The sequence below is a fragment of the Pezoporus occidentalis genome, unplaced genomic scaffold, assembly GCF_034315485.1.
Source record: "Pezoporus occidentalis ecotype Australia unplaced genomic scaffold, CSIRO_AGI_Poc_V1 ctg113, whole genome shotgun sequence".
Lineage (NCBI taxonomy): Eukaryota > Metazoa > Chordata > Aves > Psittaciformes > Psittacidae > Pezoporus > Pezoporus occidentalis.
In genome coordinates this window covers 1,259,110-1,271,116 of record NW_026912918.1, presented here as the reverse complement: position 1 = coordinate 1,271,116, position 12,007 = coordinate 1,259,110, and the positions used below count along the sequence as shown (strand labels likewise).

Below are 12,007 nucleotides of genomic sequence, written 5' to 3'. Positions count from 1 at the left end.
TTACAAAGTATATTCTCTTTTGAAGTTCAAAATGACAAGTAAAAAATGACTTGTAAAACCACCTTCAGACTGAGACAACAGTTAATAGGATGACATCAGTTCCTACTCATACTGTCCTATTACAATTTCTTTAAGGTCAGGGGAACTGGTCTAGTTACAAGAACAGGAAGCTCAAGTATCTACAACACAATTAGCAAATACTCACCTGCGGTATACAGCAGTTTTGTTTTCTCAATATCAAGTTCAGGACCCCATTTTTCATCTATCTGACCTGGTGCCGACAATTTTTTAAAGTGCTGGACTAAGTCCTGTGCAGTAGTGGTTTTTCCCAGCTGAACTTCACTGCACTGGGCAAGCAGTCGTGTAGCTAGGGCAATGTTTCCTCGCTTCCTTGCAAATTTTGCTGCTGTTAAGCCCAGCTCCATTAGATGGCTTTTAATTGGGACTGTTGGCTCTGAAGAAAGCAAGACATCATAAACAAAATTATTAAACAAAAAGTAATTTCACCTGGGTTACACAGATGATTTCTGCCCAACATATTCTGCACATGGCCATCAGTAAAAAATTGCTTCTCTCTTTCATATTTCCTAACACCTCCCTCAGAAATTTAGATTACTTTATTTCTGCCTAGAATATTTATATAACCCACCTGAAATGAAAAAACTTATATCCATAGATTACCTGCTGGGCAAAAGAGTGATTTTTTCTTCATAAATATTATTCTTTACTAAGAAATCTACTTGTCCCCTGATACTTCTTTTTCCCAATTATCTCTTATTATACCACACATTTAAATGGTTTTCTTTAAAAGACCCATCGTTAATAGTCTTGAAGTGTTGAAAAGGGAAAGCATTTAAAGTATGAAGAGATGAGCAAGTAAAGGGCAATTAGAAGAGCGAGTACAGAACTGCTAATCTTTTTGGAATATTTTTTTCCTTTTACCACTGTCTATGTTACAGTAGTAATTGAGACCCCTATTTGTAGAGCAAGACACCTAAATGACTCAAACTTGACTTTTAAAAAGTAAACCACCTAATAGAAAAAAGACAACTGCTGCTCTCAACTGAAGATTTTAGTTCAAGTTCTGCATTTACCTTTCATAACACTAAAATGAAAGCTTATATACCTTTAAGTTTTTCCATCAATTGATTCTGGTACACCGTGTATCTCAGTGCATGCATCCATGGCCTCACATCATGCTGTTTGCATGACCTCAAAGCATCATTGAAGAGAGGTATCAGACAGTCCTGAAAGAGGCATGGAAGTCACACAGTTGTCATCAGAGACATCATTACTGAAATGTATTTTTCACTTCTTAAAACCAAAGACCATTTTAGTGCAGAGGAAGCATTATTTCAAATATGTTACACAACTCTCTAAAGGCATGTTATATTTGAGAGAACAACGCTAAGAACAGCTCAAAATCAAGCAGAACTGTTTTCTAAACTATGTGATTAGAAATTAGAACTAGATCATTGATGCTGGCTGAAGTTTGACATGGAGTTTTTAAACTGCTGCAGTGATCATCTTTTGATAGATATTTAAAGTTATTTTCAAATAAATTACAAGCATGTGTTGCAGGAATAAGTTTTAAAATGTATTTAGTGAAGAAATATCAACACTTCTGTAAAAAGCAATTATCAGTAAAACTTCAGAAATACTAAAGTATTGTTGATTGAAAGATACAGTATATTTATAATTATATATACTTATATTACTATATAAACTATAAACAATATTTATAACTATAGAAAGAAATCCAACTGTCAAAGCAATTAATGTATGTTCTATTTTCAATACTTCATGACATGGAGAAAGACATTACTCCAATTTAGGTTTTGAACAGAGACATACCTCTGATGTCAGCCTGTTGGACACAGTGTTTTCCAAAGCAGAAGAACAATACAACTGAAGAGTACTCAACACTGGTAGAGACTGAGACACAGTGAGTGTGGAAAGTCTTAAAGGTCCAATGGCAATTCGTGATGTTTGCTTTAAGTACTTAATAACATTTCTGAAATAGAAGAATCACAACAGTGATTTGTTTGTTTAAATCTACACTTAAAGAGTAAACAGTCATATCAAAATTGCTGAATAAAAAGCAAATTCACCATCTTCAAAAGATATGAGAAAAATCTTGCAACATCGCACACAAGTTGCAGTATGACATTTTGTTGTTAAACTGACCAGAAGCAGTACTTTATCAAAGAAGTTCATAATCTGCAAAGTAGGGTATGCAATGTTTTTAACAAACTAGAACAGCTTTTCACAGTACAGAACATTCACTCATTCATAGCACATTTCAACTTACTCAGATATTGATTGCCACTTTTGCTCCTGTTCTATGTGGTTTACAGCTGTTGCCAGACATATTGAACTTCTCAAAAGCTGTACTTCAACTGCTTTTTGAAGTTCTCTTGGATCAGGACTTAACATATTAGGAAGGAGTTTCTTCATGTCTATATGGGAATTAAACAATTGAAACCAACTAGAGTAGCCAAATTTTACCAAAGCATCATCATCTTATAATTCATTTTTGAGAGCAAGAAAGTTTGGAAAAAGAACTTTTAAAACATATGTATTTAGTATGTATTTCTGTATTCATTATTAGAAATTGATGACAGATTACTTATAAACAAACACATTAGCTCCAGAAAACACACTTGTATCAACATACAGAATGACTACTACCAAGTGGTTATTTTTGAAGCTCAATTTGAAGGTCTATTTTGAAGCTCAATTCGTAAAGATTATGGTCGTCCACTGAACACAAACTGCATTCAGAAGAAGTTTCAGTCTGTCATTTATAGATAGAGATGCATGAAGAAATATTTACTTAAGTATTTGAAGCAATGTTAACTTAAGCATTTATACCTATCTTTTCTTTGGATCCCCCTGCAAGTAGGTTGATATTTTCTCCTGGTAATAATTCTAGTTGTTCAGTGCATTCAGTAAGTTGTCCAGACTCAAAGCTGCTCAAAGATCTGCAATTCAATGTTTATAGTTTTATTTTCATGTTTCTTATTTCATTCCAGTTGCTAAACATCTTATGCAGCAAAAAAGACTCAAGCCCACCCAAAATCCTACAGAATACTTATGATTAATTCCAAGCAAAAAAATCTCAATTTTCACATAGATCAATCAAAGGCAATATTACTGCACCAAAAGAATACATTCAGTATCAAAGAGAAAGGAAAACACCTCTCCCGGTACAAAGCTTTTCATATTATCATTACATTATATATAATACTCTTCTACCATAGTCAGGAAGAAAAAGGTTGACTGGAAGAGTTTAAAAACAAGCAAAGAACCCCACAAAACTTTCCCCTCTCCACCATGCATAGAAAGGCAAGTTCCAGGGCAGAATTTCATGAGGCCATGGTTTCAACTCTTCAGTTTACATTTACAACAGTTCAACATTCAGTTTACAGATTGATATATTGTTTGGGTCATAGATTTTACAAAATTATATTGCTTAACAGTCTGAAGCTGCAAATTTAATTTTTCATTCCCCACTGTAAGTAATTTGGGCATCAGAGACTTTTACAGAACTACACAAAAAAAGCACTGAAAGGTTAAGAGCCTTCATGGCTTAGAAATCTCAAAGATTCTGTATTCTTGTTACTATCCACTGAATCTAAATATCTGCATTAGAAAAGGAAGAAGAAGAAAAAACAAACCAGAAAACCCAAACAAATCTATTCAGCATCTGAAAACTCCCCTTTCCGATGAATTATTTTGACCCTCATTACTACAGAGTCTCTGCGTGGCCTGGTCAGGGACATAAGAGTCCAAGTGCTATGCATCCTCAAAGGCTCTTTACAGGATTTTTCTGATGATATAGTATCTTTCTTCCAGAAGTTATCTGGATGAAAACTAACTCAAACCAGCAACAGTGATGCTTATCAAAAGTACAGTGCAACAGACCTTTGCAACAGTGATGCTTATCAAAAGTACAGTGGCTTCAGTTTACAAAACCATGAACATTCAGAAATGACACGTTTTCACGTCCACGACAAGCACTCACTTTCCTAATGATTAACTGCACAGCTCTCTGGGTTACTGCAGTAAGAAAAAGGCTTGCCTTACTCTCTATCAGAAGCAGTCACCTTTTCAGACCTGAAAGACTAGATTTCAAAAGCTTCCTTTTATGTTTTCAAGTAAGGAAATTCAGAAAAAAGGATTTTACAGTTTTTACCACAACAGCACAGGGATGGAAGGTAACAGAGTTGCCAAATGAAACAAAAAGGACCCTTATACCTTGAAGGACTATTTCAAGGACAGATACTTTTTTATGAACTAGACAAATAACAAGGCTTAGGAAATACACACAAAAGCTACAATTCTAAATGCTATTAAAAAAAGAAAAATTTAAAGCAGCCAAGACCACCTCCTTAATATGCTTTTTACATTAATGAAGGAAAACATTCCCCCTGCCTTCCAAAAACAACTTTCTTCTTATCACTCCTCTATTTCAGACATCTAGCTTCTAACAGTCCATAACAACTGTAATATTCCAGTTCTAAGATACTGAACTCTCAGACACTGTTGAAAAAATTAATTATATCCTTACTTTATGTAATTAAAATCTGCTTTCAGATTGATTGAGGTATTACTATTGCTTTTCTTCAAGTCATGGACCATATTTTGCCATTCCTGAACAGCAGACCAGTCAGCAATGGAAATGTAGCATTCACATGCTTTGTTACCCAAGTAGTTTATAACTTCAGGTGAAGAGTCACTTGGCTTAGTCAGAACAGTTTTTCTAGTTTCTCCTGTGAAACAAACAAAAAAGTAGATATGCTTCAATATATATTTATACTTACGTATTTTCAAATGGCAATTCTATCACTCAAATGTAATTTCCATGTATTTTCTCAAAAAAAACACCTAATATAAAAACCCAAATAGTTACACAACATTTGCAGTATTCTTATTCCACTTATTTTTCTTATAAAAAAACAGAACTTTTTCAAATGAGGTTTTTGGAAATAGTCCATATTTGTAAAGAAGTATCAAAACAGGAAAAGAGAAGAATTAAATTAGGAACAAAGAAGGTCCCTTTTCGAAGAGGAAACAAAGTCTCAGTAGTTAAAAAAATCCAAGTCACTAATGAATTTATGATACAATCATAAGTACTAAGCCTTAATTTATGATGAGCTAAAATAATTTACAACCAAATCAGTAAGATAGAAAATATTTTACCTATTATTTTTTGTTTCATTCAGCTAGACCTCAGTACTGCAAACCCTCATATTTACACATAACACTGGCTTCAATGCCATTAAGGCCAGGTTGTACAGAGTCTTGGACGACATGCCCTAGAGTGAGGCATCCCTGCCCATGGCAGGGGGGTTAGAACTAGATGATCTTAAGGTCCTTTCCAACCCAAACCATTCTATGATTCTATGATTAAGTGACATTAAGTGGTTCAGTTAACTGTAAGCAGAAACAGGTTTTCAGATTTAAGAATTAGACACTATCATTACCATGGCTATATCACTGGATGTTCTTATTTTATGTATATACAGTTACAAAACTGTATTTCTCATAAAAAGAAAGGAATACTGACCATTCAAGGAATGCTTTGGACTGGCATTATTCACACTGTTTGAATTGGCCAACTTCAGAACAGTTTTGTCGAAGCCTGTTATGCAGCAATCCACTCCTGTCATGGAGCACAGGTGCTCCTGGTATTCCGCAGTTGCTTTTTCAAACCTTAAATGGTTTAATATTTTAGTCAGCATTTCACAGAATATTTCCTTTTTTTGGTAAACCGACTATATCCTAAATATTCCTTTACCATCATACCCCAAAAGTTCACATCACCTTCAGCAAAAGAAGGGGATTAGCACTGAATAAAAGTTTACCAGCTAAATCTTCAGTTATAGCAGAATGTAAGAGGTTTTGTATTCAGGTTTTAATGCCAACTTTAAACCAAGTACAGACTGAAGTAGATAAATTAGTTTTATATTCTCTGTCAACTTTTACACGGACAAGCAAAGCTGAATACCGATTAACTACATACCATTTAATACACGATTGTATAACTGGGTCTAGGGCAACAATGCACACCTTTAACTTGACATTTCTGAGAAGCTTCCCACATATAATAAAGCTGCATATTATTTTAAGAAATCTTACAAAAATGAGGGAAATATAAATACAAAAACCTACTTTTTTTGTTTTATTTAGGGATTTTTACATGATAGGTAAATAATGAAAGGGGTCCCTTTTCCATTTCACACAAAAGAAAGGATGCATTCCTTTAAGGAGATGAAAACACTAAAATGAATGTATACCCTATCTGGAACATTGACCCACTTATAATCTTTGGCTGCAGATACAAATACTTCAATAGACGTAGAAGCCACTTTTTCAAATCTGAATTAAAACTGCAAAGCATCTCCCTCAGAGTCCCTCTCTTGGCAGACTGTGGCAGGTATCAGATCACAACATTGGTCAGAAACTTCATTAGAAAACATTTAAGTTAATATTTTGCAATGGAAAATTATACACAATATGAAAATAGTACTGCTGTGTATGAAAAACTAAGGGAAAAACAGCTTAGGAACATCATTTATATTCAAATCCTGCTAATTTAGTTAAAACTAAAAGTTAAAATACCTAGAAATGCTGGATGCACTGGGTATCTCTGAAAGACACAGTAACTAACTGAAAAAGAATTTAGATCAGTAGCATTCATTCACACCACAGTGTGAAAGATTCAGATGTAGAACTACATGTAAGAAGGAAAAAGTATCCAAGTTTGTAACATCCAGTTAACTGAGAAAACTTACCGCCCTTCTGCTTGCTGAGCTACAGAACTGATCCAGGCAAGACTCTTCCCAACTACAGCAGAAGACCAAACAGCAATACCCTGAATAGCTTCAGGACAATGAAGTTCACATAATGCTTCTACCAGCATCATAATTGTCACTTCCAATTCATTTCCCTAAAATCAAACCAAAAGCTTTATTCAGCAAATCTCATATAAAATAAAAGTTATATACATAGTTAAGTACTTGGAAATGGTAAAGCAGCATTTCATCATATGCATCTACAAGTGAAATGCTCTGCATATCCATCCATCAAACTGCTTTTGGAATAGCAGGGGAGCTAAGGGAAGAGTCTATGCTGTGAATCCACAGCGTGAACGTCAACAGGTAGCTACCACTACATGATGGTCTATACCTATGTAAGTATGAGAATTCATAAAGAAGCAGGAAGTAGTAATTACCTATCAAGCCTCTTTTGTTAAAATATTTAAGCAAATCAAGTAATGTACTGGAGAAACTATTCAGCCTTTTTAAGTAGGTTTAACCACTTTATCCACTCAACCCACTCTGCGCGTATCTGCTAGTTACTTATAGAGGAAGGATACCTTCACATCACATCCCCCTTCTGCTCATACACAGCTAAGGAAAGACACTACACTACTACAAGCTTGGGAAGGCCTCACACTAATACAACAGCAGTTTCATAAAGTTTAAGCAGAACCTGCTACTTAAGAAATTGTTAAACACAAATTGTGAGTGAACTACAGCCTTCATTTAAGTATAGTAATTCACCATATCCATACAGTGCATCCTAATCTCCAACATACATTATCACTTAACCACAAAAGTTTGTCAACACTGAAGTGTGAGTTTAAAAGGTGGCTTTAAATTACAAAGTCTTTTACAGACCAGTTGGTTTAATAATTGTTGACTGCCTTATTTTAGTTCTTCTGGAATACCATGGGAATATTTTGCAATAGTTTACAAATTTTACAAACAAAGAGTGTGAAAAGAGTACCTGAGAGAGACTATTATTAGTTTTCATTTCTGTGAGTAAATCAAAGCCATGCCTGACTGTCACAGCAGGCTGGCCAGCCAGCAATCCAACTCTCATGATGGAAAGCCTAATCCGGGTTAGCCAGTCTTGGCATGTCTGACGATTAGTATAAAAGAAAGTCCTGATAACCTTTAAAGACAGAAAAGGTAAGGTTTACAATACCATTCTTCTGTGCGAATCCAAACAGTCACATTAATTACTTAGTATTTATAACAATCAAAGTCAGGACACGTGTCTCTTCTCCAGCTGAGTTTTCAACTGGGAGATCAAGAAAAGAGGTAAAATTCTGCATCATTAATCTTATTAATGCAGATAGTCTGAAATCATGCGTAGCATGCAACTGGCCAGGCTCAACAGCAAGTTAAAAATCTTGAAATGAACCAGCTATAATTATGTAATTACCAGGCATTGACATGGCAGTAATATAACAGCTTATTGCAACAGTGAAGAATGTTTTGCAGTAAGAACTACAGAAAAGGGTATGCTCAACATAAGTAATTATTATATACCTCAAAAAGCAATTTAAAGCCTCAAATAACTGTGTTACTTTAACAAGACTGTTAACAATCTGCAAGTAAGTGACTGCTACAAATTAGAGACTTGCTTTATTTGCATCACTATACAAGCTGGTAGTCCAGAAATAAATCCTGGTTTTCACATTTTCTCTAGGCATAAGCCAAAACCAGATGAATTAAGAGTCTCAAACTTCGTTTGAGAAGTCCTGCTGAAGTTCCACGCTAAGAAGCAAACAAACCTAAAAAACACTGCTCATTCAGTAGACTGTTTCAAGTAACATCAGCACAGTAAGACAAACCAACCTTGGGTGGAGAGGTAAGGGCATTGGCACATCCTTCATAAGCATTGTACATCAATTTTTCCAAGTTCTCCAGATACTGTAGAAGGAGAACAAGCCTAAGCTGGTTGCTACTGTGTCCTTCGTCATTGTCTGCAGTAGTCCACTGGCTAACATCTTGGTCAGGGTTTAATGTGTGAGCAGCAAGACTCCTAATAATACCTACACATTTTACCAAAATATGGGGAAAAAAAGAGTTACCAAACACTATTTTGTTTAAATATGTCAAGGCACAGCAATGCTATCTGAAAACCTCTCAGAAGTTTACAGTAATTATACAACCACTCTTCTGCCATTACATGTCTTGATGCCTTAGTCAAGAACATGCTAAAATCTAAAAATCAGTGAAAAATAACATCATTGTGCTCCTGGCCTTGGACATGAAGCTCATTGCTGAGCAGCCCTACACACACAAAAAAAAAAGCCACAAAAGTAAACTATAGCTTTTATATTACCTTCAATTGTTTGAAATGTATCCTGGGCTCTACCCAGAGGAGTTCGTAACTTTGAAAGAACAGTAAACTGGGCTGCTTCCCAAACAGCCCATTGCCAAAGAACAGCATCAGTCTTCAACAGATTGCGAGGGATGGTTGGTTGATCTCTCTTATCTAGTCTTTGACAGCTATAGAATAATCTTTCTAACCAATTATCCTTCCTGAAAGAAAACATCAGTACATTAACACAAGTTCACATGGAAACAAGTTTATACTGCACGCACTTCAGCTCCCTATTGCTCTCCAACAAATCTCATAGGATTATTTCCAAGCAGCAATGTACATAGGCAAATATGCAAAAAGGTGTGTATTTAAAGATATTTATAAATACTTAAGAAATATTTAAAAAATGACTGAATGTAAAGCCATGTAATCTCTAAAATTCTAAAATAAATACAGCTTGAATTTGTTTACTGTGATTTCAACATCCATGAATTTCTGTTTTAAAAGAAGTTCTTACCCAGTTCGGTGAGAGTTTCCATACAAAATAAAACTAATGACATCAGAGAAATCCTGTGGGTGGAATGTATTACTTGGAGCTTTACTCATATGACTTCTTAAAGCCAAAGAAATTTCTTGTATTTCTGTGTGGGTACGGTTACTGCAGGGACAAGGGGAAAAAAAACCAAACCATGCTGTAATGTACTAGAATAAAAAAGTTGTGCAAGAAGTTACACATGCACACATACATGTACATGCACAATGACTGGAAATAAGTATACTTTTTAGTATCAAGACAAGTGCTTTAAGAGTTCACATCTTTGAGACAAACTGCAGGACATAATACTGATAACATGGAACTTAAAAGCATTCATATTTCATAGAACCACAGAATAGTTAGGGTTGGAAAGGACCTTAAGATCATCCAGTTCCAAACCTCCTGCCATGGGCAGGGACACCTCACACTAAATCATACCACCCAAGGCCTCGTCCAACCTGGCCTTGAACACCCCCAGGGATGGAGCATTCGCAACCTCCCTGGGCAACCTATTCCAGTGCCTCACCACCCTTACAGTAAAGAACTTCCTCCTTTCATTCAATCTAAACTTCCCCTGTTTAAGTTTTAACCTGTTACCCCTTGTCCTATCACTACAGTCCCTAATGAAGAGTTCTTCCCCAGCATCCTTATAAGCCCCCTTCAGATACTGGAAGGCTGCTATGAGGTCTTCAAGCAGCCTTCTCTTCTCCAGGCTGAACAGCCCCAACTTTCTCACCCTGTCTTCATACGGGAGGTGCTCCAGTCCCCTGATCATCCTCATGGCCCTCCTCTGGACTTGTTCCAACAGTTCCATGTCCTTTTTATGCTGAGGACACCAGAACTGCACACAATACTCCAAGTGAGGTCTCACAAGAGCAGAGTAGAGGGGCAGGATCACCTCCTTCGACCTGCTGGTCACGCTCCTTTTGATGCAGCCCAGGATACAGTTGGCTTTCTGGGCTGCGAGCACACATTGAAGCCTGCTCATGTTCATTTTCTCATCGATCAACACCTCCAAGTCCTCCACAGGGCTGCTCTGAATCTCTTCTCTGCCCAACCTGTAGCTGTGCCTGGGATGGCTCCAACCCAGGTGTAGGACCTTGCACTTGGCATGGTTAAACTTAATTTCATATTTACTGCAAGAAGTGCTGTATCACACTTGTTAATTATTTTGTGTACTACCTACCACTCTTAAACCTGTAACACAGTAGAACAGATAGCAAGACACTTCATGCTTTTTGATTTTAAGACAGTATGATGACATTCAACTGGCATTATTTTTTAGAAATTGTCACTGAAGAACCCAACCATTCTCTATATTGAAGCTAATCTGAACAACTTACCTCAACACGACATCTAAAGGAATTGACTTCAGAAGTTTTCCAAAAGTCTGCCTTACACGAGCACCGCTATGTACTAGTTGAACACGACATACATCAACACACCTGCACCAATCAGAAAGAAAGAGGTGGTAACATTTCCAACAATGGCATAACTAAAGTAAAATACAGAATTAAGCACAAGTACCTTTGTAAAAGGTCATCTGGGAGGGAGGAAGACAGGGCATGGAGACTACTACATGCTTGAAGGCAAGTGTTCGTATCTTCCAGAAGGGCTGAATTAAGGAGTTAAAAGGAAAAAAAAGTTATTCTTGCTAGAATTAGATAACTTCTGCATTATTCTGGTTGTGGTAGAACATCTAAAGATGTTTTAACAGCATACCTGGTAGGAGACACAGGCTTTACGCAATACTTTTCTATTGATTTCATTGACTGGTTTTACTATAACAAGTACATGTTTAATGACAAAAAGTCACTTGTGCTATGTGTTACTTGTAGGCCTTTCCTGGCAGCTGACAAATTAATCCTTCTATGGTTCATACATGGAGATTATACACAATCTATTTAAATAAACCCTAAGGTAGAGTTAGTAACTCCTGGCCTTGAAAAATTACTGCTTTTGCTACTAGTATGCTACTAAAAGCATTAGTTCCCATATTTCCATTTCCAAGTTTTGAAATTCAGAACAGCACATCACATTATGGAATGGTTCTGCTGCTTTTGATAATATGAAATGCAATCTTACAAGTAAGATTTGGCACATCACTGACATTTTTGGTAAATCAATTTCACAATCGTAAGTTTTAAGAGAAAAAAATTGTTTGCATAAGTAATAGGTAGAGATCCATTTGAGAAGAAATATAGTGTAAGTTTTTGTACAATACAAACTGAAAGCATCCCTAATGTAAATGAAACAAGTAGTTACAGCTATCAGTGGTATATGACAAGGTCGATTATGTACTTAATTATGCCATGTAGAAGACAGGTTAAAGTATGGTAAAGTAAA

At 36.0% G+C, this 12,007-nt stretch overlaps 1 protein-coding gene across 6 annotated transcripts in view; it reads right to left on the bottom strand.

Moving 5' to 3' along the window:
- Positions 1 to 12,007, bottom strand: part of SMG1 (SMG1 nonsense mediated mRNA decay associated PI3K related kinase) — an 86,360-nt gene that overhangs the window by 24,376 nt on the left and 49,977 nt on the right. For 5 of the 6 annotated variants that reach the window (XM_062634938.1, XM_062634942.1, XM_062634957.1 and 2 more), the window contains 14 exons: positions 11,189 to 11,276; positions 11,005 to 11,106; positions 9,644 to 9,784; positions 9,145 to 9,344; positions 8,655 to 8,851; positions 7,798 to 7,965; positions 6,801 to 6,955; positions 5,573 to 5,718; positions 4,574 to 4,775; positions 2,875 to 2,984; positions 2,312 to 2,459; positions 1,855 to 2,014; positions 1,127 to 1,247; positions 206 to 454 (listed from right to left, as the gene is read on the bottom strand). In XM_062634938.1, coding sequence (XP_062490922.1) covers positions 206 to 454; positions 1,127 to 1,247; positions 1,855 to 2,014; positions 2,312 to 2,459; positions 2,875 to 2,984; positions 4,574 to 4,775; positions 5,573 to 5,718; positions 6,801 to 6,955; positions 7,798 to 7,965; positions 8,655 to 8,851; positions 9,145 to 9,344; positions 9,644 to 9,784; positions 11,005 to 11,106; positions 11,189 to 11,276 — 2,187 coding nt within the window. The remainder of the gene's footprint in view (positions 1 to 205; positions 455 to 1,126; positions 1,248 to 1,854; positions 2,015 to 2,311; positions 2,460 to 2,874; positions 2,985 to 4,573; positions 4,776 to 5,572; positions 5,719 to 6,800; positions 6,956 to 7,797; positions 7,966 to 8,654; positions 8,852 to 9,144; positions 9,345 to 9,643; positions 9,785 to 11,004; positions 11,107 to 11,188; positions 11,277 to 12,007) is intronic. The other variant, XM_062634948.1, reaches the window with a different exon arrangement.